The sequence below is a fragment of the Pezoporus wallicus genome, unplaced genomic scaffold (genome assembly GCF_028554395.1).
Source record: "Pezoporus wallicus isolate ANWC-B61680 ecotype Strahan unplaced genomic scaffold, APGP_CSIRO_Pwel_v1 contig_5601, whole genome shotgun sequence".
NCBI lineage: Eukaryota > Metazoa > Chordata > Aves > Psittaciformes > Psittacidae > Pezoporus > Pezoporus wallicus.
The window spans coordinates 80,565-106,134 of record NW_026642944.1 but is presented as its reverse complement, the minus strand read 5'-3'; the positions used below and the strand labels follow the sequence as shown (position 1 = coordinate 106,134).

Sequence of the window (25,570 nt, the reverse complement as noted above, 5' to 3'; positions counted from 1 at the left end):
TTGGTTGGTTTGGGTTTTTTTTCCGCTTTTTCTTGGTGGCCAGTAGCTCCCACATCTGTAATGAATTCTTTTCTCTCTGATTTAACACCAAATAAGTTGCTCCTGTATCCACTAAAATTCTTCTTTATTTCCTCTAGTCCTTAGCTTTAATTTAACCAGTGGATCTGCTAGGGTAGATTCCCCAGGTCCCTGTCAGTCTAGTTCCAATTCAGTCACCGGAGCCACCCCATGACACTGCCGTCCCCCCCCCCCCCCCGCCCCCCCGGGCAGTCTCACTTCCGACGTCCAAACTCCCCATAGCACGCACACCGATCCAGTTCCACAGAAGAGCCCTCTCCCCCACCTCCGCCAGTCATCCCTCCTCCACTGCTCAAACACAGGAGCTGCCCGAGCTCCCCCCCTTTCCCCCTTGGTTTTCCTTTTGTTTTCCACAGCTGCTCACCCTGCTCTGCAGGGGCTGCAGATGCCTGCCTCTGCAACAGCACTTCTGGTTTAACCCCTTCTTAAGTCTGAATGTGAATGTGCCGCTTGTTGCCAGTGACAGCAATCTCTTCCTCCTTATCAATACCAAATAGGACAGATGCAAAGGGTGATCCTCTCGGAGGTACCTGTGATACATGATTTTCCAACCTATCTTCCTGATTACTGTTTTTTAACTTTAAACATCTTTCCCCAATATCACAGGCTGAACATCTCTAGCTTAACTTTCAGTTTTACCCTGTCCTTTTCCAGAGCCAAAATTAAGGAATCTGGTGGAGCTATATTAATTTTGCATTCGGTCTGTCACTCCGCATGATTTCTTAAAGTGAAAAACATATCTGCATACATTACTTCATCCCATTTTCCTTGCCCCCTCAAAACAACATTAATTGTAACAATGTATTATAGTTCAGAGTTCCATCTTTAGGCCATTTTTCCTGATCTTCCAAAGTATACAAAGGCCACCATTGGTTACATTATTTTACCAATGTCTTCTTATTTACCGAGCCCCCAGCAGACCCTCCAAGTTCTTTCTAGTGCGCCAAATGCACCCAAAGGACTTGATTTAAAGATCTCTTCACTCTGTTGATTTTCTACTATCAATCTCACATTCACACACACACACACACACGAACGGGATCCCACAGACACACTCCACACAGTTACAACACTTGAGACAGAGACTAAAATTCAACCAAACAAACAACAATTAGTAACACAGTTATCCTGTCAACAATACCAAAATCACAAGACCAAAATCATTACTGTAACAAGCCACAAAATAAGACGAATACCAGCAGAATCAAAAGCAACACAATCCTAACCCCTATGGCTCAAACCATATTGTAACATTAATAGGGGGGGTTCCTTGAACCCTTTATAGTTGACCAGCATGTCAGTGTTCCAAGAAGGACGAGACCCTTGTGTCTGACCAGCCTGTCTGTGTCCCACTGTGGGACGTACTGGACAACCCACTGTATCGGAGGGTGATTTGACTAACCTATTCAGGGACTCACACTGACAGCATCACTGAATCAAATCCCTTATGGGCTGTTGATACCACACTGGACCCAAAACCATTTCCACAAGACACCCCGTGTCTTGTAGGACCCAAACCACAAGATGCCCCCTGCTTAGTTATAACAGTCTGTCACTGATACCAAAATCCCAAGATGAAAATCCTTAATGTAACAAGCCACAAAATAAATACCAACAAGATCCAAAACCATTTCCACAAGACACCCCCTGCGTCTTTCAGGACCCAAACCACAAGAAGGCCCCTGCTTCTTGTGGCTGTATACCAGTAAAATCCAAAACCTTTTCTACAAGACGCCCACTGTGTCTTGCAGGACCCAAACCACAAGATACCCCTGCTTCTTGTGGGTGTATACCAAATGGACACTAACAGCCGGGTATATGCCTTTACCTACGAGATTTCCTATCTCGATTTACAGAAGGCTTCCAAACCTTGTGTACGCTTACCAAACCAACCCAATTACCAATTTAGTCTTTATGCAAGATGCCCCCTGCACCTTACAGACTATATAAAAGAAAATAATACCTTTTATGAGATGGTCCTTGCCTGCTCCCACAGTGATCCGAATGAGTCAAGGAAAAATTCCCGAGGGCCCTAGGGAGCCCTGTCCTCAGCAGGTCCTGCAGCCAAGCAGAGAGGGTCCCACCTGGGTCGCCAAATTGATTCGGAGAAAACCCCAGGAACAAACTTGCCGACAAAGTTTTCAAGCTGACAAGCAGGTATTCTTCATTGCGGCGCCGGGAGACACACAGGATAGCTCCTCCTAACGTGTGTCTCTCAATTGCCACACAAGCCATCCTTTTCTAGCCACTGGGCATACACACATATTCATGAGGCTACGTATGGATTACATAATTTTCCAGGAAGTTCCCCACATGCATACAGAATTGTGGTGGTGGTCTCTGAGGGTCGTTTACTTCTTCTAACAATCTTCATCACTTCTGGCAGCCTTTGAAGCATGCGCAGTAGATGCTCATACCAGTTTAATTGGTTCGTTAGTACCAGAGACATAATAATCCTCCTATCCTCCTACTTATCAGTTAGTTTAACTGTAGCCCATCCTGGACACCTGCGGTTCCCAGATACTCCTTATCCCTGTGTCCTGTTCTTCTAGACTGTTTTTCTTAAACTATGTCACAACTAGAACAATTTATCTTGTGAGAATTCTCAGTATGTTCTCTAGCTGTACGCTATTTTTTTCTCTATGTATCATGCACCTCCATAATTTTCCATTGCTACTGTTACAAAGCCATCAAACTTAACATTACTTAAAAATAATTCTAAAGGTTTCTATATTTCATTTTGTGATTTTGTGCCCCCTTGTCTCAGATCACACTGCTACACCTGCTGATAGTCACCAGAGAGAGGATATCAGAGCCTTCCCCTCTGCTGCACCCAGCCTCCATGAGGAAGGTATAGATTGCTTGCTGACACACTGCTGACAGGTATTCAACTTGCCATCAACCCACATTTCTTTCCACGGGGCTTTCTCCAGATTCTCATTCCTGAGTTTGTCTTTACCACTGGGATTATCATGTTCCAGGTGGAGAATCTGGCATTTCCTTTTCTTAAATTTTATATGGTTGGTGACTGCCCAGCTATCCAGTCCATCGAGATCTCTCTAGAAGGCCTCTCTACACTCGACAGAGTCCACAGCTCATCCTAGTTTAGTATCAGCAAACATATTTAATAAGCATGTAATTCTTTCACCTAGATCAAAGAATCATAGATCATTTATGAAAACATTAAAGAGCCCTAAAATTGAGCCCCAAGGAAACCCCAAGTGCGACTGGTTCCAAGCTTGTCAGTCCTGGGGAGATACAAGGAGAATTTCCTGCTCTCCCATGCAAACCCTCTGGGCTTTGGGGCTTAACTTCAGGTTCTCTATTTGGAAAGCTGCTTGGGGGTGTGAGAGACTGAACTGAAATCAGACTCTGTCATCCATTGCCTCAAAGATTGGTATGAGAAGCTGAGGTGGAATTCCACCAATCCATTGTCACAGAGATCATAGAATCATAGAATATTTAGGGTAGGAAAGGACATCAAGACATCTACTTCCAACCCCCTCTGCCATGGGCAGGGATGCCTCACACTAAACCATTCTACCCAAGGCTCTGCCCAACCTGGCCTTGTACTCTGCCAGGGATGGAGCATTCACAACTTCCTTGGGCAACCCACTCCAGTGCCTCACCACCCTCACAGTAAAGAACTTCTTCCTCACATCCAATCTTAACTTCCCCTGTTTACTACTTGTCCTATCACTACAGTCCCTAATGAATAGTCCCTCCCCAGTATCCTTATAACCCCCCTTCAGATACGGGAAGGCTGCTATGAGGTATCCATGCAGCCTTTGACATGCGGATAGATTCCACAACTCATTAAAGATGTAAAGTAGGTATGCTTTTATTCAGCGCTGAGACACATGGGGGATAGTTCCTCCGAAGGCATGCTCACCTCAGCGACATTTCCCATTTATATTTATCCTCTAAAGTTATACATATGCATGAGGTTACACAACACGACTATACATATTCATGTCCTATCCTTGCTTCGAATTATAACGAGCTAAGAAGTCCTTTGCATCTGCACAGTGCCTCCTAGTGGTCGTGGGCAAGGGTCTCAAAATGAAGTAAACGAGTCTTCCTCAAGCGTGAACTTTTCACCTCCAGTCGTTATGCATGCTCCCTGGAGGCTTGGTCATTGTCCAAAGTGCAGAGCCAATTTCAGCTGGCCTAGGCGTCCAAAGGACTGGAATCAAGTCATGGTCCTTACTTCTTAACAATAGCTATGTCCTTATATCTTGTTCTAGCATACATGGCAAGTACTGTAAGCATGAATGAGCAGTGATATTGTTAAGTAAGCGGCTTGATTTACCCTCTTGTATACTGCAAGTACGATGAGCATGAGCAAGCAGTAATACTTAAGCAAGCAGCTTGACCTATCCCCCCGTACATCGGTTAACGCTTTGCATCACCTTCTCTTCTCCAGGCTGAACAGCCCCAACTTTCTCAGCCTGTCTTCATATGGGAGGTGCTGCAGTCCCCTGATCATCATCATGGTCCTCCTCTGGACTTGTTCCAACAGTTCCACGTCCTTTTTATGTTGAGGATACCAGAATTGCACACAATACTCCAAGTGAGGTCTCACAATAGCAGAGTAGAGGGGCAGGATCACCTCATTCAACTTGCTGGTCATGCTCCTTTTGATGCAGCCCAGGATATGGTTGGGTTTCTGGGCTGTGAGCGCACACTGAAGCGGGCTCATGTTCATTTTCTCATTGACCAACATCCCCAGGTCCTTCTCCTCAGGGCTGCTCTGAATCTCTTCTCTGCCCACCCTGTAGCTGTGCCTGGGATTGCTCCAACCCAGGTGTAGGACCTTGTGCATGGTTAAACTTCATGAGGTTGGCATCAGCCCACCTCACAAGCGTGTCAAGGTCCCTCTGGATGGCATTCCTTCCCTCCAGCATATCAACTGAAACACACAGCTTGGTGCTATTGGCAAACTTGCTGAGGGCGCACTCAATCCCACTGTCCATGTCACTGACAAAGATGTTGAACAAGACCGGTCCCAACACCGATACCTGAGGAACACCATTTGTTACTGGTCTCCAGCCTGACATTGAGCCATTGACCACAACTCTTTGTGTGCAGAAATCCAGACAGTTCTTTATCCACTGGGTGGTCCACCTATCAAATTGATGTCTCTCCAATTTAGAGACAAGGATGTTGTGTGGGACAGTGTTGAACGCTTTGCACAAGTCCAGGCAGACAACGTCAACTGCTCTACCCCGTCCATCGGTTCTGTAGCCCCATCATAGAAGGTCACCAACATCCCAGACAACATCCCCGTATTCTTCCCAGGCCGCCTGTCCTTGCTTCCACCTTTTATAAGCCTCTTTTTTTCCTTTGAAATTTTCTTAGCAGCTCCTTATCCATCCAAGGAGGTCTCCTGGCCCTCCTGCTGCACTTCCTTCTAGTTGGGATGCAACACTCCTGAGCTTGTAGCAGGTGATCCTTGAATATCAACCAAGAGTCTTGGGCCCCCCTGCCCTCTAGGGCTGTATCTCATGGAACCTCACTAAGCAGGTTCCTGAAGAGGCCAAAGTCTGCTCTCTTGAAGTCCAGGGCAGTGAGATTGCTGCACACTCTTCCCACTGTCTCGAAGATCTCAAACTCGACCATCTCATGATCACTACAGCCAAGGCTGCCCTGGAGCGTCACATTTCCAATGAGCCCTTCCCTGTTGGTGAGCACAAGGTCAAGCATGGCACCTCTCATTGTCGGCTCCTCTATTTCTTGCAGAAGGAAGTTGTCTTCCACACAATCGAGGAACCTCCTGGATTGCTTGTGCTGGGCTGTACAGTTCCTCCAATAGGTGTCGGGGTGGTTGAAATCGCCCATGAGAACAAGGGCCTGCAAGCATGGGGTTGCTCCTATCTGTCTATAGTGTGCTTCATCCACAGAGTCCTCTTGATCAGGCGGTCTGTAACAAATCCGTACAGTAATGTCCCCCATAGCTGTTCTCCCTTTAACCCTGACACGCAAACTCTGTTGACTTCTCACCTGTCCCCAGACAGAGTTCCATACTCTTCAGCCTATCCCTACCATAAATAGCAACTCTCCCTCCCTGCCTGCCCATCCTGTCTTTTCTAAAGCACCTGTAGCCTTCCATTCCAACACTCCAGTCATAGGAGCCATCCCACCATGTTTCTGTGATGTCTATTTTATCATACCCCTGTAGATGTGCACACATCTCTAATTCCTCTTGTTTGTTCTCCATGCTATGTGTGTTTGTATAGAGGCATCTGAGCTGAGCTCCAAATGAAGCCTGCTCATTGGCTGGAGCAGCTGTAATATCTCTACAATGCTCCTAGCATTTATTATAGGTACTAGCAACTGACTGGGTGTGTTGGGATGGAATGATACCCCCTTCCCCCAACACATCTAGTTTAAAGCTTCCTTGACCAGTCTGGCAAGCCTCCTACCAAAACCGCTAATGCTAATATAAGCATTGGGCAAGAATTGGTGAGAACTGACCAGGTGGTTACTGACATGACAATGATCCTAAAACGAAATGACAAAGGTGTGGTACAATGTTGTATGATGTACTGTATAAGTAACTGTCCTGGTTTAAACCCTGCCAGCAACCTAGAACCACACAGCCACTCGCTCACTCCCCCCTTCCTCCCCCTGCTCTCCGAGGGATGGGGAGGAGAATCAGAAGAATGTAACTTCCATAGGTTGAGAGAAGAACAGTTCAGTAACTAAGGTATAACACAAACCACTACTGCTACCACCAATAATAATAATGATAAGGGAAGTAAGGGAAGAGAATACAGCCGCTCACCACCCGCCAACCCATACCAGTCCGACCCGAGCAGTGATCTAACCCGTCCAGGTAACTGCCCCCAGTTTATATACTCGGCATGATGTGCTGTGGTATGGAATACGCCTTTGGCTAATTTGAGTCAGGTGTTCTGTCTCTGCTTCCTCCCGGCTTCCCTCCTCCCTGGCAGAGCATGAGACTCACAAAGTCCTTGGTCAAACCAAACCTTACTTAGCAGCAACTAAAAACATCGGTGTTATCAACACTGTTCCCAGGCTGAAAGTCAAAAACACAGCACTGCACCAGCTACTAAGAGGGAGAAAAATGACTGCTACTGCTACTTAGGGACAACATAATCACAGCCTGGTTGATGCTCGAGAGAGAAATGCTACGAGGAGCTATCCCCCCTGTCTCCCTGCGCCACAATAAAGAATACCTGCTTGTCAACTTGAACCTTTGTTAGCGAGTTCCTGGAGATTTTTCTGACCAACTCATCACACTTGTACTCCAGACTCCTCACCAGCTGTTGCCTTTCTCTGGACCAGTTCAAGCACCTTAATGTCTCTTTTGCACTGAGGGGCCCACAGGTGAACATGCGTGCCTCTGAAGGCCTGTCTCCTCAGTTTAAGCTGACATCACTACACTTAAAATCAGCGCATGTTCGAGGAAGTTTAATAGATGCAGTTTCGCCACAGTACCACAGCGTGCTCGCGGTGTCTCTGGCTGCACTGCCAAGCGCTCCCCGCAAGAGCGCAGTGACTGCCGGGCAGACAATAGCCTACACAAGGCTGACGGGAGCAGCTTCCCGCCCCTCTCCTCGGGGCCGTCCCGCGCATTTGAGGCCCGCCACAGCAGCCCGGGCTGGTCCGCAGGGATGGCGCCAAGGCACGTGACGCGCCCACGAGCCAGCGCAGCCACGAGGCGGCAGCCCGCCCCCGACTCTTCTTTCAGCCCGCCCCGTCGCTGTTCCCGCCGGCGGAAGCAGCCGTGGGCGCAGTGGAAGGACGTCATGCGCGCAGGGGCTGCCGGGATTTGGCGGGCGGTAGAGCAGCAGGTGGGCCGGTCGCGCCTTGTCTCTGTGCGCGGAGACCGGGCCCCGGTCTCGCCGTTGTTGCCGCCGCCGCCATCGTCATGCCTACAGCCATGATCCCCGCGGCGCCCACCCCTCAGGAGGCCCTGGAGATCGCGGGCCGCATCATCGATCGGCAGATCCAGGATGATCGCTGCTACCCGGACCTGTCTGAGCTGCTGGCCGTGCCGGCGCCTGGTGAGCAGCGCTCGCCTGCCCGTTGGCTCTGGCACTAGGCGTCGGAGCCTCCCTGCTTCCCAGGCCGCGCCGAGACCTCCTGTAGGGCGACCTTGGCCGGCGCTGTCCGGCCGGACGCGCGGCATCTCTCCGTCTCCTGGGCGGCTACCGACCGCCCTGGCAGAACCCGGGGCCAGCAGCCGCGGGCCCTGCGTTCTCCGGGAGCGCATCAAGGCTGAGCCCGCGGCTCCTGAGGCTTGAAGGGTGGAGGGAAGAGAGCGTGTAGTGAGCGCTTTGGCGCGGAGTGGAAGTGGTGGGTGTGAGATCTTTCCGTGGCAGGTTCTGCACTGCAGCAGCAGTGTGCTTGGGTTGGCTCCGCAGTCCCGTTTCTCTCCAGAAAGTGAATAAAATAGCTCTTATTTTATGTCTATTCTGGCGACTATTCAGAATGTTCTTAGGGTCACTAAATGTCCAGCACCATCCTTAAATTACAAGCAGCCTCAAAAACTCTCTTAAGCTTCCTTAACTGGTTTTAATTTTTCTATAGCTGTATGTCACACGTAGTTACGGTGTAAGGTATATTTCAAACATTGGTTTTGTTTTCCTTAAAACATGCCAATATTTCCTACTTCATTGGTGCCTACTGTCTGGCAAAGTGGGCTGTGAAGAGCTGCTCCAGAGCTGTATGTGACCTAATGAATACAGATGTAGGAATGCCAGGTTGCAACAAAGAGTATGTTTTCTGTTATGATACAATGTGATGCGAATGGCCAAAGAGTAACTGCCTTAGCAGCCTCATGGATGCACATCAAATAAAGTAATGGGCGTATATCGGTATTTTAAATTGTACTGGGAGTACAGATTAGCTCTTAGGTGAAGGAATTTGCCTTGTTGATACGCATATTTAATGTCTGGCTGCATGAATGCCTTGGGTGACATAGTTTAGTTTGACGCGTCCCTGCCATGGCAGGGGTGTTGCAACTAGATCATCTTAAAGTCCTTTCTAACCCTAACCATTTTATGATTCTATGTTTCACAGTAAAAAAGGGGTAAAGAGTAGGTTGGGATCCAAATGAGTTACTGTAACAGTTTGCAAATCTGTTTGCTCACATCTGATTTGAGATACAGGTTTATTGTTGAGGGCCCTGTGCCTACAGGATATCACATATCTTGTGAATAGTGGTATTTATATGCTTAAAGTCTCTTCAGATTAAGGCTTTTCTCTCTTTTTTTTTAATAAAAGTTTGAAGGTGTGTCCTATTTACCTGGAGTAAATTGAGAAATATGATTAGTCTAATTTGGATTTCACAGGTTCAGGAGCAGTTGGGTTAAGACAGAGAACAGAACCTTTTTGGGGGGGAGGGGGAAGAATTTCTCATTCTTTATAAGAAGCCTGATCTTTTTTTATTGTCATTACTTGCAGGTAGCCCTACTGTTTCTGGTATGTCAGATATGGATTATCCTTTGCAAGGACCAGGTTTGCTGTCAATACCTAATCTTCCAGAAATCAGTGCGGTCCGCCGAGTCCCACTTCCCCCAGAGCTAGTAGAGCAGTTTGGACGTATCCTTGTGAAAAATAATGTGCTAGATTGACTAAGTGGTAATGTTAGAATCTAACCTTTTTTTTTTTTTTTTTTTCCCTCCAGAATTTTCTTTCATGTTGTTTCTGTCAGAGTCCTGTAATGAACTTTGATATTGTTCACTTTCCCTTTTTAACACTCTAAAGTGACAACAAGATCCATTTTCGTAGAGTTGCTGGTGGAACTAGTTTCTGTATGAAGAACTTCCAATGTTTATGGTAACAAGTTTGTGTACTACTGCATATAAAGTAATACTGTTTCTTTTCTAAATGCTCCAAAGGGGATTTTGCCTTTGCTAGCCAAAATACATTTAGTCCTTACATCGGCAGAACTTCAGATATGCAGTGCAATTGCATGATGGGAGTATTTCCAGAAATCAGTAGAGCTTGGCTGACTATTGACAGTGACATCTTTATGTGGAACTATGAAGACGGGTATGTAAAGAACGCGTTCTTGGCGGGCATATGGTATCATTGGTATTATCGTGGAATTAAATGACTGCAGTGAGGAAACATTGTTTACTGGTAGCTCAGAGGTGTGGCAGTCAGTTTACCTGATTTCTTTCAGATTTTACTAAAAGTTTTAAATAGTAAGGGTTTAAGGATTTTTAAGAGTTAGTAATATTGCTGCGAAATCATCTTGAGGTAAAAGAAAGGGGTTTGCTTAGGGTTAGACATAGCTAACCCTAAACTTATTGCTATATTTATGCTGTGACTTTGCTTATTCAAAGAAAAAAAAAAGTAGAAAAACATTACACTAATTGCCTAAGTTTTCTAAGTAGATTTAGTGAGTACTCTGATGCACGTACAGTTGCTGATCATTTCCACAATGGTAAGTAATAAAGCATTAGTACTTAGAAGTATTGTGATTGAGGCTCTCCTGCCTAGCTTATTTTAAAGATGTATAAAACTAAAAATAACTTGATTATATTTTCAAATGGCAGTGATATGTTTGTAATTTGCAGGTTTTCTTCTTTCTTTGCCTATGTAGTAAGAATTCTTTTAGTAAGAATTGCTTTCTACATATTGTTGAATTTCCTGAAAAGAGTAAGGTTCACATGGTGGCTCACATAGCTCCTATCCATGCATTTACATTGTGTCACAGTGTATCAAATGCGTTCCCCAAATAAAACAACGCTGGATGTTGTTACTCGTAAGGTGCTGGGTAGTAGGTTAGGAATTCTTCATTTGGGTAATTTTAGTGAGGGAGAATCTTTCTCCGTCTTGATGTGAATCCATATTGCAGATGAAGCACTGTGTAATTCAGAGTATGAATTAACAAAATCAAAAAATCCAAAAAAATGCAGCTGGGCATCAGTTTTGACGCTCAGCTATAGGCACGCCAAGCAGCTCAAATGATTGCCTATATAGTTTTGTTGTGAAACTTCTCTGTCATTCCGTTCTGCTAGACCTTTCATTCAAAGCAAAACATGTAGATGGCTTCAGAGTGTTAAAGTAATTCTTGTTTAAATATACAGAATCTGATTTAATTTACTTTATGTGATACTATATGACAAGTTTTATGCAAGTTGGTTTGTTTGCTTTTCTTGTTTGTTGACAGTGGAGATCTGGCTTATTTTGATGGACTTAGTGAAACTATTCTTGCAGTGGGTCTTGTAAAGCCAAAGGGAGGTAAGAAGTACATGACAGTGACTAGAATTAGGCAGTTACTGCACCTTCTATATGCGTTTTATATATGTATATACACACATATGTAAAAATCTGGTTTGTGTGTATATATGTAAACACATGATACATGGGTTTGTTTTGGGTTTAAAAACATTAAATCAATCACAAGCAAAAAGTAATACATAGTTTATCAATCATTTCTTTTCCACATCATACTCTAATATTGTGTTGTTCATAAATTTACACATTCAGGTGATGATTTCCATGAGATCCTGGTTTCTAGGTGTTCCAGTTCTTTTGGTAGCTAATGCCCAGATAACATTGAAGTCACAGCTGAATTGGCAATAGGACTGAGTTTAGAAGAAGTATGTTTATTAGAAAAATGTAATTTTTAAAGAGCCTTTATTTCATGAACTGGAAGCTGAACCAATGACTGAAACGCCTTCCTCATTCTAGAGTTTTGCAGCTCATTCTGTCTTGAATATGATGTATTTCCTTTAATCAGTTTGTGTGTCTTTCTCCTGGACACATTGGATATGACATTTGATCTGAGAGGATGACTGCATTACCAATATTTTGTTTCCTCTTTTTTAGGTATCTTCCAACCACATGTACGACACTTACTTGTTCTGGCTACCCCTGTGGATATTGTGATTTTAGGGCTCAGTTGTGCTAATATACAAGGAGGTAATTCTTTCTTCTTCCTGTTATCCCATCTCAACTATCAGTGCAGTTGTGCATTAACAAACATACAATATTTTTTTATTAGCAACCATTTTAAAGTAATAATAATAAAGAAAATGACCAAATGACCATGTGTGAATCACCTTGCTAATTTTAAAATTGTATTATGGACAGAGGAAGTAGTTTTCATGAGGCATGCACTTGGCTGAAACTTGGACTCCCATAGGAGCACTGAATTGCATTATTCACCTGTTTAACGTAAAAAGAGTTTTTAAAAAACAGGTACTCCTGTTAATTAAGCAGCATATTTGAGAGACAGAAGAGATGGAGCATGAATCTTCGAGGTGGTGAATGCAGGTCATTAAGCTGGTTGGCATTTGTATTCCAACCACAGAACTGAGAACCTGATAAGACTTTTTTTTTTATGCCGTATATATTAATAGAAAAAATACAAAATTGTTTCAAGAAAGTAAGAGGATTACAATCTTTTGCTCTATTTTTATACTATCCTGATGTGAAAAAAGTAGAAATCTGTGGTATGGACTTGTTGCGATTTAGAGGAGATGACAAGGTATAGAAATCAAAAACATTGCATTTTCTTATTTGGAAACTTACAAAGAGAATTTGCTGTTCCAAATAGGAACACCTATTCCAGAACATGTTCAGTATTTATGAAAATTACTCTTCTGTTTTCTGAAATCCTTCTTATCACAGACCCATATTATTTATATATATTACAGCAACTTAGAATCTTAAAGAGGATTTATTGATTTATTTAAGGTGCTGGATCGCTCAATGACAGTATGTCTGGTGGAATGCAGCTGCTACCAGATCCTCTCTATTCACTCCCAACTGACAACACGTGTGTTATGGCAATAACATCCAGTGATAACGGGCGTATCTTTTTGGCTGGAAAAGATGGCTGCTTATATGAAGTAGCATATCAGGTGACTATATTTTTCATTATTTCATGGTTGTGGCATCTAGGCACTAAAAGTTCTAAAACAGTCAGGTTTGCCATCTTTTTTCTTACAAAATTGTGCATGGCTTGGTTGTACAACAGTTCTGACAACTTAGTGTAGATGCATTTTCTTTGGAGGAGTAGTAATTACATGAGGAATAGCAATGTAGCTTTGGTCAACTTCAGAAATAAAATTGTGACATCCTCCACCCTTTTTCATGTAAAATTTTCCTTTTGATGGTCACCTTTAATGATCACCTGTTTCTTTCACTTGAATAGTACATACTTTTTCAATTAAGTCAATGGTGTGTAGTTAGATTTTTGCTTGCTTTCATACTTGTCCTGCTAGTAACTTGTAACTACTGTGTTTTTTGGGGGTGGAGGTTGTGTGTGTGTTTCTTTGTTTTTCTTTCAACACAATGTTAATTTTAAATTGTAGGCTGAAGCAGGCTGGTTTAGCCAACGCTGTAGAAAAATTAATCATTCAAAGAGTGCGCTGTCTTTCCTTATTCCTTCATTGCTACAGTTCACATTCTCAGAGGACGGTAAGTACTGATATTAAAGCCATAGCTAATAATTTTATGTAACCTTTTAAAATAATACTACCACGAAGTCAGACTGAATGGTTTCCTCATTTGAAGCATTTAGTTACTGCCAATGACACTTGCAGTGGTTGATGGTTATAAAAATCAGGTCACCTGTGTATGTAGTTCCAGATATAGACACAAAAGCCTGGAAAGTTTGACATTTATAACTAAAGTTAGTGTTCTCTAGTACAAAACTAGTATGTGCCTAATGGGATAACTGCAAACCGTAGAATCTGTGAGAAATGATTTTATTCTGTCTCACTGCTCAGTGAAAGATTAATGTGAAAATATATATTTTTTTTTTTTTTAGTTTACTAATGGTATGTGAAATTGATCGTATTTTAAATCACTTCTGGTGGAAGTCCTGTGTGCAACTTCTGAAGTTTTTGTTAACTTATGATTAATTATTTTATATTCTGTCTTAAACTTGTTTTCACCAAATTCTATGTTGATTTGCTGGTTCTCCCCTTTTCCGGCTCCCTCACCAGATCCTGTAGTTCAAATCGCCATTGACAATTCTCGAAATATCTTATACACCCGCTCAGAAAAAGGAGTGCTGCAGGTATGTGCCTTCTTCTAATGAATATTGGCTGTGTTAATAATGTGAATGTAACTCACAAGTTTTCCTCAATACTTAGGAATTCCCTGTAAGTATGTCAGGATAATAATCCAGTTTATGTTTCTGTAAAAAGTGTGCTGAAGACCTAAAATACTTCCTTCTGAGGAAAGAGTGGCCTTTTGGTCTTACCCTCAATTTTATGTTAACGTGAGGATTAAGTAAAAGCAGTTTGAATTGCTGTTTGATTGGCGAGGCTGTATTAATTAATTCACCTGTAAATCGCTAAGCTGTATTATTGAATTGCAGGTTTATGATCTGGGACAAGATGGTGAAGGAATGACCAGGGTTACTTCTCTTTCACAAAACGCTATAGTGTCTGCTGCTGGGAGCATTGCCAGGTATGTTTATGACAATTGTAAGGTTGGAGGTTCTCTTTAAGGCCAATAGTTTCATGCTGTATTTTTGAAGACTTTTGTTTGCTTATTTCTTTGCATGGAGAGTATATCTTTTTTTTTTGTGGTTTGCTTTTGTTTTTTAGAACAATAGATCGTTCTGTATTTAAGCCTATTGTTCAAATAGCAGCAATTGAAAATTCTGAATCCATAGACTGTCAACTATTAGCAGTCACACATGCAGGTAAGAAGAAAACGCTAATTGCCCCCCTTTTGAGCTGATAAATGGCATTTGCATAGAAAAATTGTGACCTGTTTTTCTTTTGTTCAGGCATACGACTGTACTTTAGTACTTCACAATTTAAACATCCAGCAGCTCGTCCCTCCATGTTAACCTTGGTTCACATCCGTTTGCCACCTGGATTTTCAGCTTCTTCTAATGTGGAGAAGCCCTCAAAGGTTCACAGAGCTCTTTATAGCAAAGGTAAGTAGTGGGGCACAGCTCAGGTGAGACTGACTTTTCTCTGTGTATGTGTGTGTCACAGTCATTACCACACTGATTTTATATTAATGGAAGATTTTTTGAAGTGGAAGGTTGTCATGCAAAGAACTCTGTTCATGTGTTATTCAACCTTTTTTTCTTCGAATCTCCCCCTAAAGTAGACTTAATGTGTTCAAAATTCGACTACATGTCCTACCTAGCCATGTGTGGTTAGTTCTTGAACTAGTGCCTTTCATGCTGAGTTTAGCATTTGCTGGTTATTTTTTAACTGATTTAGCTAACATTACCATGTAAGATGCCAAACAGCTGCTAGATGGTTCCACTTTTGAGTCACTTCTGATTGTAAGCTGCTTTTTAAAGAGTGCTGCAGAAATTGGAGGGGACTTTGTGTCTCTGTGTTGCTGACCCTTTTAATCATATGTAGTGATTTTTATCCTTTAAGTCATTTCCAGGTATTTTTTCCTCCATGATCAGTTCAAACATCTCATTTTTGAGTCAAGTTCCACCTATTATAGCCTCATTTTTGTTTATACCTGTTAGAGTAGATGGCAAGTAACGTTAAAAGTGACTTTCTGGAGAACCCTGTGACATACAAACTCAGGAGATAACATTGTATCATTAGGACTTAATGATCGATTTTTACTAAATGAGGAATGAATAAATGGATTTGGATCTAATGCATGATTACTGCTTCTAATGCAAGCTTAATATTTCTCTTCTTGCTAGGAGTCCTTCTGATGGCAGCTTCAGAAAATGAAGATAATGACATCCTGTGGTGTATTAATCATGATTCTTTCCCTTTTCAAAAGCCAATGATGGAAACACAGGTACTAAAGTGAACTTTTGTACAGTTTTGATGGAATCTAGATACTATTTTTTTTCTTTCTGATAACAGATACTTGAATAATGCTATCTGCATGAAATGGGTAGTTCATAGAGAACTTTCATGAGGGGTTTGGAAACATTTACAAAGCTACTAATTGATACAATGCAAAGGAAAAAAAAGGCAGTTTTGTCAGTGAATGATATCTTAATAGGAATTCCTAGTTCATCCATACTTTCTAGCTTTATGCAAGCAAGCTGTGTATCAAAAGTAACTGCCTTGACTTCTAAGACTTCTAATTAATATATTTGAAAGTACTGTTATCTGTAATATGCTGCGTATTTTGTTCAAGCTCGGGAAGACACGGATCACAGTCCATAGTGGTGTTTGCTCATTATAAAATTTGGCAGAAATTGTTTAAAATGTAGGTGGTAGAGACTTCGGGTTTCTTTATTTAAACTAATACGCTACATCTTTGTTAAATTTCAGACAGATTTTGGGGGTTTTAATTTATTTATTTATTCCCCCTCCCCCTTCTGTTTTTCCCAATTGTTACATTAGTAGGTTTGTAAGAGGTGGCTGAAGCTGGGTAGTTGCCCTCTACATCAGTTCAGGGAGAACATTTCATGTACTGCAGCTCTGAAGGAAGCTTGAAGTCTTGTGCTGAAGTAAAGGAGTAGTGTCAAAAAAAGTATTATGGGAGGAGCAGTGATGGAGTGAATGGGGAGAATGTGCAAGTTAAGTTTCAAGGTCAGGAGAGAATATGCAAGTTAAGTTTCAAGGTCAGGAGAGAATGTGCAAGTTAAGTTTCAAGGTCAGGAGAGAATGTGCAAATTAAGTTTCAAGGTCAGGAGAGAATGTGCAAGTTAAGTTTCAAGGTCAGGAGAGAATGTGCAAATTAAGTTTCAAGGTCAGGAGAGAATGTGCAAGTTAAGTTTCAAGGTCAAGTTTTTATTGGCTGTTAGGAGTAACTTACAAAAGAGTTTTATAATTAGTCCAAATCCCTTTCCTGCAAAAGCTTACCCCTCTCTTTTTACCAAGGCAATTGCTTATTTTCTTTGGGTTTCCTCATGTCAAGAGTAGTTTCTATTCTGAGTAAATTCAAATAGTAAAACATCACCATGGATGTACAAAATCTATGTCTGCTACCAAACTTTTGATAATATATCTGTTGTTCAGATGACCACCCGTGTTGATGGACATTCTTGGGCTCTTTCTGCTATTGATGAATTTAAAGCTCAGAAGATAGTAACACCACTAAATAAAGACATTATTCCAATAACTGATTCACCTGTAGTTGTGCAGCAACACATGCTGCCATCTAAGAAGTTTGTTCTGCTTTCAGCTCAGGTGAGTATTAATTTTCTAATATAGGGAATCAGTAAAGGAAATACGAAGTTGGAAGTCTGACTTAAACCTGTAAATGGTTATTCATTTTGAATATGTTTTAAGGATTATATTCTGAACATAAAAAGAATTAAGGAAGAAGACTGCTGAAACCGGTTGGAACTAGGCATAAGATCCTTTCCAACCTTAACTGTTGCATGATTCTACTTAAATTTATTCAAAGCTTTTGGGCCAGCTCCCTTTGTGCAGTGTATCAATAGGTTTTACTGGTCTCCAGAGACTGTTGCATCTGAGAAGTTATTACTACCTTGGTTATGCTCTGGATTATATGAAGTTGAAACAGACATTTGGCTGCCCAGAAAAAATAGCTTGAGTAATACTGTTGGCAGTTGGAATTTCAATAAATAATTTTTGTCTTTGTCATAGAAAAAGTCCTAAAGTTTTTGTTTTGTTTTGGGCTTTTTTTTTTTCAAAAGGCTTTTGAAAAACAAAACCCACAAAAAGAAAAAAGATATTAACTTGCCTGATTCTCCTTTCTGATTACATTGAGCAATATTTTAGGTCATTTAAGTATCTTAACTAACAGGCAAATTTAAAAAAAAAAAGTTTAATCATTAATGTCTTGTAATTTCTAGACTTAAATCTGCCTTTTTTTAGAGGCAGCTGTTTTGTTAAAGGCACTGATTGGACCTTCTACAGTTGCTAGTATAGATGCAGGCAAGATGATTGAGTCTAGAGTCTTGCCATGAGTTTGATCCTTAGTTTTTCAAGCATATTTTCCAGACAGTTTTGAGGATTTGCAAGATATATACAGCTTTGATGTCATGTCTATACTTCCTGTGTGTTACATTGCATGCTTCATGTTAGGCTAAGAACCTCAAAATTAATTCCATTTATGGAAGTTCATAACCTTTGCAGTGTTTTTCCAGCCTTCCCTGGACTCACTAGAAAATTTTCTGCGTACAAATGGGGACTGGGCTTTAGGCACTGCTCATGTTATACTTTGATCTGCTGTGAAAGAAAATTCAGAATGCTAAAGATAAGCATTGTGGGAAGCGGATGTTGGGATGGCCAGAGTAAAGACAGCTTCATTCTGACTTATTCTGGGTTACTTTTAGGGGAGCTTTATGTTTCATAAGCTGAGACCTGTTGATCAGCTGCGCCATCTGCTTGTTAGCAATATAGGTGGAGATGGAGAAGAGATTGAAAGATTTTTCAAGTTGCATCAGGTAAATCTATGTAAATCTAATCACTTTCTTTAGCTTTTTTTTTTGTTGTTGCTATAAACATCTAGTTAACATTTCCTTCATTGGTTAAAGTATCAGGTTTTTCTCCTGTATTGTCTACGTAAGATTGTATAATAAGAATAACTTCTCATTTTATGGTAGCTAAGAATGTAAGTCTAATTCACTTTTCCTAAAATTCCCGTGTCTTGTATGCAGAAGTATAATGTAGTTCTTGGTTTCAGAAAAGCATGCATCTAAGAGTAGGGGAGGAGGAGTTTCTAAAAAGGCTAAATTCCTGCCACTGCAAGATGTTTTTACATTTTGAAGGCCAGTAAGATGTGTAGTATTGATCTGATTTTCTTTTTTTGTTTATGGCGAATAATAAGCAGGAAGGAAGCTGTCATGGGTTAGAGTTTTAACTAGTACTGGTTAGTATTTGTAGTGAATGTTCACTGTAATCTACTCTCTTGTACTTTGATAGGATATACTTAGTGATATTTTAACATGCCATTAGAATATACAATCCATTATTTGTATAGTTGTTTTCTTAATATATGTTGATGTAGAAAATGCATGAGTCTTAAGTCATATGTAGTTGACAGGCATGGGGAAGGAATGTTTCCTACCAGTAGGCATACTGAGTTTTCAAAAGCTGTGTAACTGATACTTACCTGCTATGATGGCATGCCTCACTATAATTCACTTCCTGTCTGTATTAATTGGGAAGAGCTGATTTCTTTGCCTTCTAAATAAAATGATGCAAAAAGTATTTACTGTTTAATTATTGAGCAACATAACTCCTATATATTTCTCACCAACTTGATAAAAGCTCTTACGCTAGTAATATAATATGCTCTAGGAAGATCAAGCCTGTGCCACTTGCCTTATCTTGGCATGCTCTAATGCTGCCTGTGATAGAGAAGTATCTGCCTGGGCCACTCGAGCTTTCTTCAGGTAAGTTTCAATTCTGGGGGTTGTTCTGAATATTGTACCCACTAAGTAATTGTACGGGCTTTTTAACAAACTGCCTGAGGCAGCAGTGTTTCAAAATAAGCATAGACTTGCTAAACCTGGTAGCATACGCTTTTGTGCTAACTTAGGGCTCATAAACAAAGGAAGCTTCCTATAATGATTTCTGCTTAATACTCCTCTTGGATACTTGCATTCCACATGTAGAGGAGGCTACTGAAAATGTTTAATCTGTTTGAACTGCAGTTATCTATACTTCACAGTACCTCTGATCATTGAAATGCAATGTGTAGAAGTGTCTTTAATGAGATCAACTGACTACAGACTGAGTGAAGAAATAGTGGTCTCCATTCTGGAGGATTCATTTGTAATCTATTATATTAAGTACTGCATATCTTAGGTATGATGCAGACATATGTATTTTAATTAGCTGCCTTAAACAACTTGGTATATTGTGGGTATCTTGGCTGTCCTCACAGGGCATGTAGTCTGGAGGAAAAGAGGGTTTTGGTAAGAAACAGCTGTTGAGAGTGATGATAAAATGTACAGCTTTGACTATATGCTTGCGCAAGAGTTTGAATGTTGTGTTCACAAAAGCTTGCTTGTTCTTTTGCAGAACTTGTGCCTTTGTTATATCCAGTCATCTGTTCTCAGTAGGCTGCGAAAATTTGCTCTTTGTTATCTGAGGGAAAATGTGGGTAACTCTAGAAAGATGGGTGTTAGCAAGGAAAGATACTACAAAGTGTGCATGTAGCACTGTTGGAGAGAGGTGAATAGAAATTATATTCTTCTGACAAAAGTATCACACAGAATATTTCTGAAATGTTATGCTAATGGGTTTTTATTCCCCATTTTAAAAGACCCTCAAAACTATTAATCCTCAAACACATGAAAATAAAATGAAGTCTGTATGAAGTGTGAGGAATTTTTGTCTTTTCACATAAACTTTAGGTATGGTGGAGAAGCACAAATGAGATTTTCATCAGCTTCAAGCAACATCGCACCTGTTCCTGGTTCTCCTGTTCCTATGAGTAAGTAGCAACCATTTCGTGTTTTGGACAGGGTTTTTTTTCCTCCTTAAGTATGCTGTATTTTGTCTCCTCACAAGTACCTGTGTTCTTACTGTCTGAAATGGTCCTTAATTTTCCACTTATTGTCTACTACATGGCCTTTTTCAATTTCTCTTGGCTGATTTTTGGCGTCGGCGATAGGGTGATGTGATCTCAAAATACGTCTGAATGTTGCATTTAATCTGTTAAGATTATGTGAAGAAGGTATGCATTTGTTGCTGCCAGAGGCACTTCATCAGCCAAAGATCAATTCATCAATGAAGTTCAAAAAGTTCAAACTTTACAAAGATTGTTCTGTGGCTGTAACAGTGTATCTTCTGACAGTGTCATTGTCATACCTCTGCAAATACTGCTTATGACAGGAAAACAAAAGTTTTGGTCAAGAAATGGGTTACTCATTTGGAGTGATTTCTTTCTGTAAAAGCTTCAGCGTTTGGTATCTGCTTGAGTTGTCAGTGCTACCTACAGATGAAGGTCTGCTGTTTCTCCTCAGAATTTGATGCTGATTGGAGTGGAGGTCTTTCTGTATTACTCAGGTTCATTTAAATTTCTACATTGATTCAGGATTTACTCAATTCCAGATCTTAAGGGTTTTTTAAAAAAGAAATTATGAATTTGGAACTTGTAATTTTGAATTACCAAATTTAATGCTTTTTTTTTTTTATCAATCAGGATCTCATTGATTTCCAAGCTCTTAACCCTTACTTGATACGTAGCATTCCATTTTACACATCAGACTTGGGGAAAAAACTTGATTGCCTAGAATAAAAATAAATTCTATTTCAATCAATTTTTGACATATATCCAAATTCCTCAGTTCTGGAGCAAGGTATGCTGAACTGGGATGGAGTTCTGAAAAAACAGTTGACCCGGTTTTGGTGGGGTTTTTTTGTTTGTTTTTTGGTTTGTTTTTTTTTGTTGGAGTTTTGGTTTTGTTTTGTTTTTTTCAGAATGCTTAGCTAGTATTAAAACACCAGAGGGAGTGGCTATTTTTAATGCATCAGTGGCATCACTTTCCAAGCCTGATATTGTGGAACAGTAGCAATATGGGCAGGAGCTGAGGCAGGGCATAAGAATGTAAAATGAAATGATTTGGAGAGGACAGCAGCTATGGGAAGAGCAGGTGCTAGAAGCAGAATGAGAATGAAAGTAATGTCTGAGGGAAGTTATAAGAAGCTCTGTAATCAACATAGTGACTCCTTTTATAAGTAAATGTATTTTTCCCAAGTCTAAATGTTTGAATTATTTTTATCATTTGCTGTTACACATGCCTTTTGAAATTAAGTATCAAACCACATTTTTCCATTTCGCTTCAGTGTCAGCTCCACATGGAAGATGGCACCATTCTTCTGCAACTCCTTACTCTGTTTGCTCAAAGGGTAGAGAACAGTCATGTGAAATTAAGATTCGGATATTGTGGTGTCCTGTGTGGTGGGTCAGACAGCACTGACAGGAATTGATTAAAACACCTTGAAGTTTTGCATGTGATACTACATTACAATAATGTTAGCATTAAAAAGCCAGGCACCTTTAACTTGGTTCCCTCTTGTTCTCACTGTTGAAAGTCTAGCTGTGCATTCGCATGCTGCTTTTCTGCAAGTTGATGGTTTGGCACACAGGAGAATGTGCTCTGAGAATGTATTTGCATGTTTAGGGAAGGACTTTGTTATCCTTCATGCAGTTATGTGTTGCCAGGTTGAGAGAACTGCAGTGACTAAGGCAAGAGAGACAGATTCAATGATGAAAGCCAGACGTCCAGAGATGCTTTTCTTGCCCTTTTATTGTGTATCATCCTATGTGCTGGTAGTACACCAATGTTTCTGTAGATGACCACATGTGATCCTGATATTTTTGGGTTTTAAGTTAGGTATTCAGACTTCATTTACAGAAGGGTTGACTATTCACTTCAGCTGAATCTGTGGACAGTCTCAAACTGAATATTCTAAGTTAACAGTGTTGCTGTGGTATTTGTTCAACTGCCCTATGTAACAATTAAGAACAATAATACCAGTTTCTTTGAGCTGAGTGCTTTCACGGTAAAATTCATACTCTTTTGGAAAGATCTAAATGACTGAAAGTGAGTGCTTTGAGAATATGTGCCCATATCAGGAATGGGAACAGTCAGAATGTACTGAACAAGAAGTAGTATATGGACAGTACTGTATTGACTGCAGGAAACAGATGGTGTGCAATAAAATGTGAATGTTGGGAGAGAAAAAAAAAATGCTTTAATAACTGCTCTTGAAGGAAGCATATCCATTTGGTTCACTTACGGAGTACTGGGTTGACAAAGTGAGTGCAGTCTGGTACTTAACTGTAAAAAAGCCCTGTTGGAATAGTTCTAACTTTAAAGTACTTGATTTAACACTTTTGCTGCTCTTGCACAGGGATTTTATGGGTTATACTTTGGTTCAGTTTTGATTGGTTATTTTAAACAAACTTACCTTTACTTCTTTCTCCTTTTAGGTTCCTCCTTGTCTGTTGATACTCCCTGTCCTAATCTTAGCTTTCTGACAACACCTGGGCAAGGTAACAACTTTGCTGGCCAAATGAAGAAAAAAAATTTTTTTTTTTTTTTTAACCTAGGCTTTCATATTTGCATTCATATGAGTGATATATACCTGCTTTTACCCTAGGTTTACAACCTCGTAGTATGTCAACTCCCATATATCCTTCTGGGAATTCCATGTCTCACCCTGCTGCTGGAATGATGAGCCCTGAGATAGTATTTTCTGGAAGGCACAATGGCATCTGCATATACTTTGCACGGATTATAGGGTGAGGTGTTTGTGTATAAAGCGGTTCTGTCACTCAATTTGTTCCATAGCTTTTCTTTCCCTTAATGCTTGTATGTGGTGAGTCCTATCTTAATAGCATTTAAATTTGAAATCAGTAAAGTGCATTTTGATGTTGTGTTTGAAGTACCCATTGATATAATATGTTCTCTTCTTCGCTGTCTTAATAATACATTCAGTGAATAGCTGGGACAGGAAATTTGCTTAAATGTTGATGCAGCAATTGAGTGTATATGCACAAATCAGTGCAATGTAGCGAGACTAAAGAGGATTCTGTTGAGTCCTGGGTTGCTAAACACCCCAAGCAAGAACAGAGCTCTTCACATGTTAGTTATCTTTTTGCATGCTCCCTACATTATTATGTCCAGAGAATAATACCAGCCTATATTTAAAGTATGATTAAAGTTTTAATATTTGATACTTTCTCAATTGTCTGGATCTGTACCGTTCAGAAATGTATAATGATAACTTCTTTTATTGTTGGCATTCAAATTAAATCCTTGTTTTACACCTTGTAGTAAAAAAATTACCATTTCTTTCTGAAGAAGTTATACTTTACTTAAATTAATTGGCATTTAACACATCATTAACACAGTACTTTTTTTTTGTGTTGCAGAAATATTTGGGATGGCAGTATAGTTGTGGAGAGAGTTTTCAAAAGTGGCAGTCGAGAAGTTGTTGCAGTATGTAAAAGATAATTTTGTATTTTTAAAAGTTCCTTACAGTATATCTCTGAAACCCTGTTATACTTATGTTCCCAACTGTAGATCAATGAGAAAAAAAAAAATTGTCATTTCAACGTTTTCTTAAGTTCTGTGCTCTTTTTTAGGTAATTTTAGGTTTTAATTATTTTTAAGCTACTATTTTAAATTTAATTTTTAGGAAACCTGTCTGTAATTTGATCTTTGTTGTTAATTGGAAATGGCCAGTCTTCTCCATGTTCAGTGATTGTACTTCTGTCGTTTATGCTTACCCCCTCCAGACAAAGCCTGAAATTTAAATGGGTTACAGAAGCATTGCAGTTACGTGACAGTATAAAAAAAAATGTTAGCATCTTCCTAACATAACCTCTTAGTGTTTCACTTTTTGTCCATGTCAAAATAACAATATCTTTTCTGGCTGAGTAATTTCAGCAATGCAAATTAACTACTACATGAGCTTTCCTCCTCCAGTTATAAGGTAACTGGGAGATTCTGGAAGATGTTGACAGTCCTACACTGCAATGCTCAGTCATTGTTTCAGTTCAGAGTTGGGTATAGTAGAACACAGCTTATTTAGGTATCAGAAGAGCAAAGAAGGTGGCAGCTTGAATACTGTGTACCTTCAGTGGACTATTGCCTCTTCACCTGTGTCCCCCCACCTTAGTGACTGGGGTATAACAATGTTGTGCTCTAGTGGCAGTATTACTATTCTTCTAGTTAATTGCTGAAACCTCTGTTTGTATTTTTAGTGGCTTTAGCTTAAAATTGTAAATGTTTGGAAACTATGCTTTCTGTAAAGAAGTCTGTTTTCTTTTGCAGGTAGAAAGCAGTGTTCCATCCCATGTGCTCGAATGTGTACTACAGGAACTAAAAGGTTTACAGGAATTTCTGGATAGAAATTCTCAGTTTGCTACAGTAGGAGCCCTTGGAAACCCAAGGTATTATTAACTGTGTTATGTTTAGCAGTGGTATTTCATATTCAGCTCTTGAAAGAATATACCATGAGTGTCTGTGTTGAAGGTGTATATATGGTCTCCAGCTTCAAGTATTCGGATGCTAAAAATGAGTGTTAGACTTCGCCTCTAAAAGATTCAGTATTTCTAATCATAGTAACATCTTTTTATTTGAATTGCAGTTTTGGCACACCAGCTGATCTACAGCAGAGGTTCCTGGGTCTTATATGGCCTGATGGTGGAAGTTCTCAGCAACTCCAGCAAGAACTCCAGAGGAAATACCATGGTATGCAGTTGCTTCTGAACAGGAAGTATGAGGGAATGGTGCATTTGGATGTTGCTTTTCTCACCCTTTTTGTTAAAACCTCTGAGTAAAAATACGTGTTTTTTTTTCAATACAAATTTGACATTAATCAATGTAATGTTCACTTTCAATAGTGGGAAGGTTTTCTGCTTTTTTTTTTTTTTTGGCAGGGGCTGTGAAAGTGTTAAGTCATCAGTCATTATGGAGAATTTGGTAGATGCTTAATTTTTTTCCCCTTTTTTATGTATTCCAAAGCCCATAAACCTTTTTGGATTGCTAAATGACACAATATAATCATTGCTGCCTTATTTCTGAACTGCAAGCACTCAAAAGTAAATACATGAATTGTTGCAATTCTGTTTCACTCAAGTAATAAGTGTGCCCATACTATTCTGTCAG

General features: G+C 40.4%; 1 protein-coding gene across 2 annotated transcripts in view; it reads left to right on the top strand.

Annotated features, from left to right (window-relative positions):
• The first annotated feature begins 7,913 nt into the window (after positions 1-7,913).
• NUP155 (nucleoporin 155) overlaps positions 7,914-25,570 on the top strand; it is a 29,201-nt gene continuing 11,544 nt past the window's right edge. The window contains exons 1-22 of one of the 2 annotated variants that reach the window (XM_057433242.1): positions 7,914-8,111; positions 9,514-9,651; positions 10,008-10,104; positions 11,231-11,301; positions 11,893-11,985; positions 12,763-12,929; positions 13,383-13,488; positions 14,019-14,092; positions 14,396-14,487; positions 14,628-14,725; positions 14,813-14,965; positions 15,710-15,810; positions 16,986-17,156; positions 18,272-18,382; positions 19,239-19,333; positions 20,300-20,379; positions 21,735-21,797; positions 22,885-22,947; positions 23,055-23,196; positions 23,830-23,896; positions 24,734-24,852; positions 25,050-25,153. In XM_057433242.1, coding sequence (XP_057289225.1) covers positions 7,976-8,111; positions 9,514-9,651; positions 10,008-10,104; positions 11,231-11,301; positions 11,893-11,985; positions 12,763-12,929; positions 13,383-13,488; positions 14,019-14,092; positions 14,396-14,487; positions 14,628-14,725; positions 14,813-14,965; positions 15,710-15,810; positions 16,986-17,156; positions 18,272-18,382; positions 19,239-19,333; positions 20,300-20,379; positions 21,735-21,797; positions 22,885-22,947; positions 23,055-23,196; positions 23,830-23,896; positions 24,734-24,852; positions 25,050-25,153 — 2,341 coding nt within the window. In that variant the 5' untranslated portion in view covers positions 7,914-7,975. The remainder of the gene's footprint in view (positions 8,112-9,513; positions 9,652-10,007; positions 10,105-11,230; positions 11,302-11,892; positions 11,986-12,762; positions 12,930-13,382; positions 13,489-14,018; positions 14,093-14,395; positions 14,488-14,627; positions 14,726-14,812; positions 14,966-15,709; positions 15,811-16,985; positions 17,157-18,271; positions 18,383-19,238; positions 19,334-20,299; positions 20,380-21,734; positions 21,798-22,884; positions 22,948-23,054; positions 23,197-23,829; positions 23,897-24,733; positions 24,853-25,049; positions 25,154-25,570) is intronic. The other variant, XM_057433243.1, reaches the window with a different exon arrangement.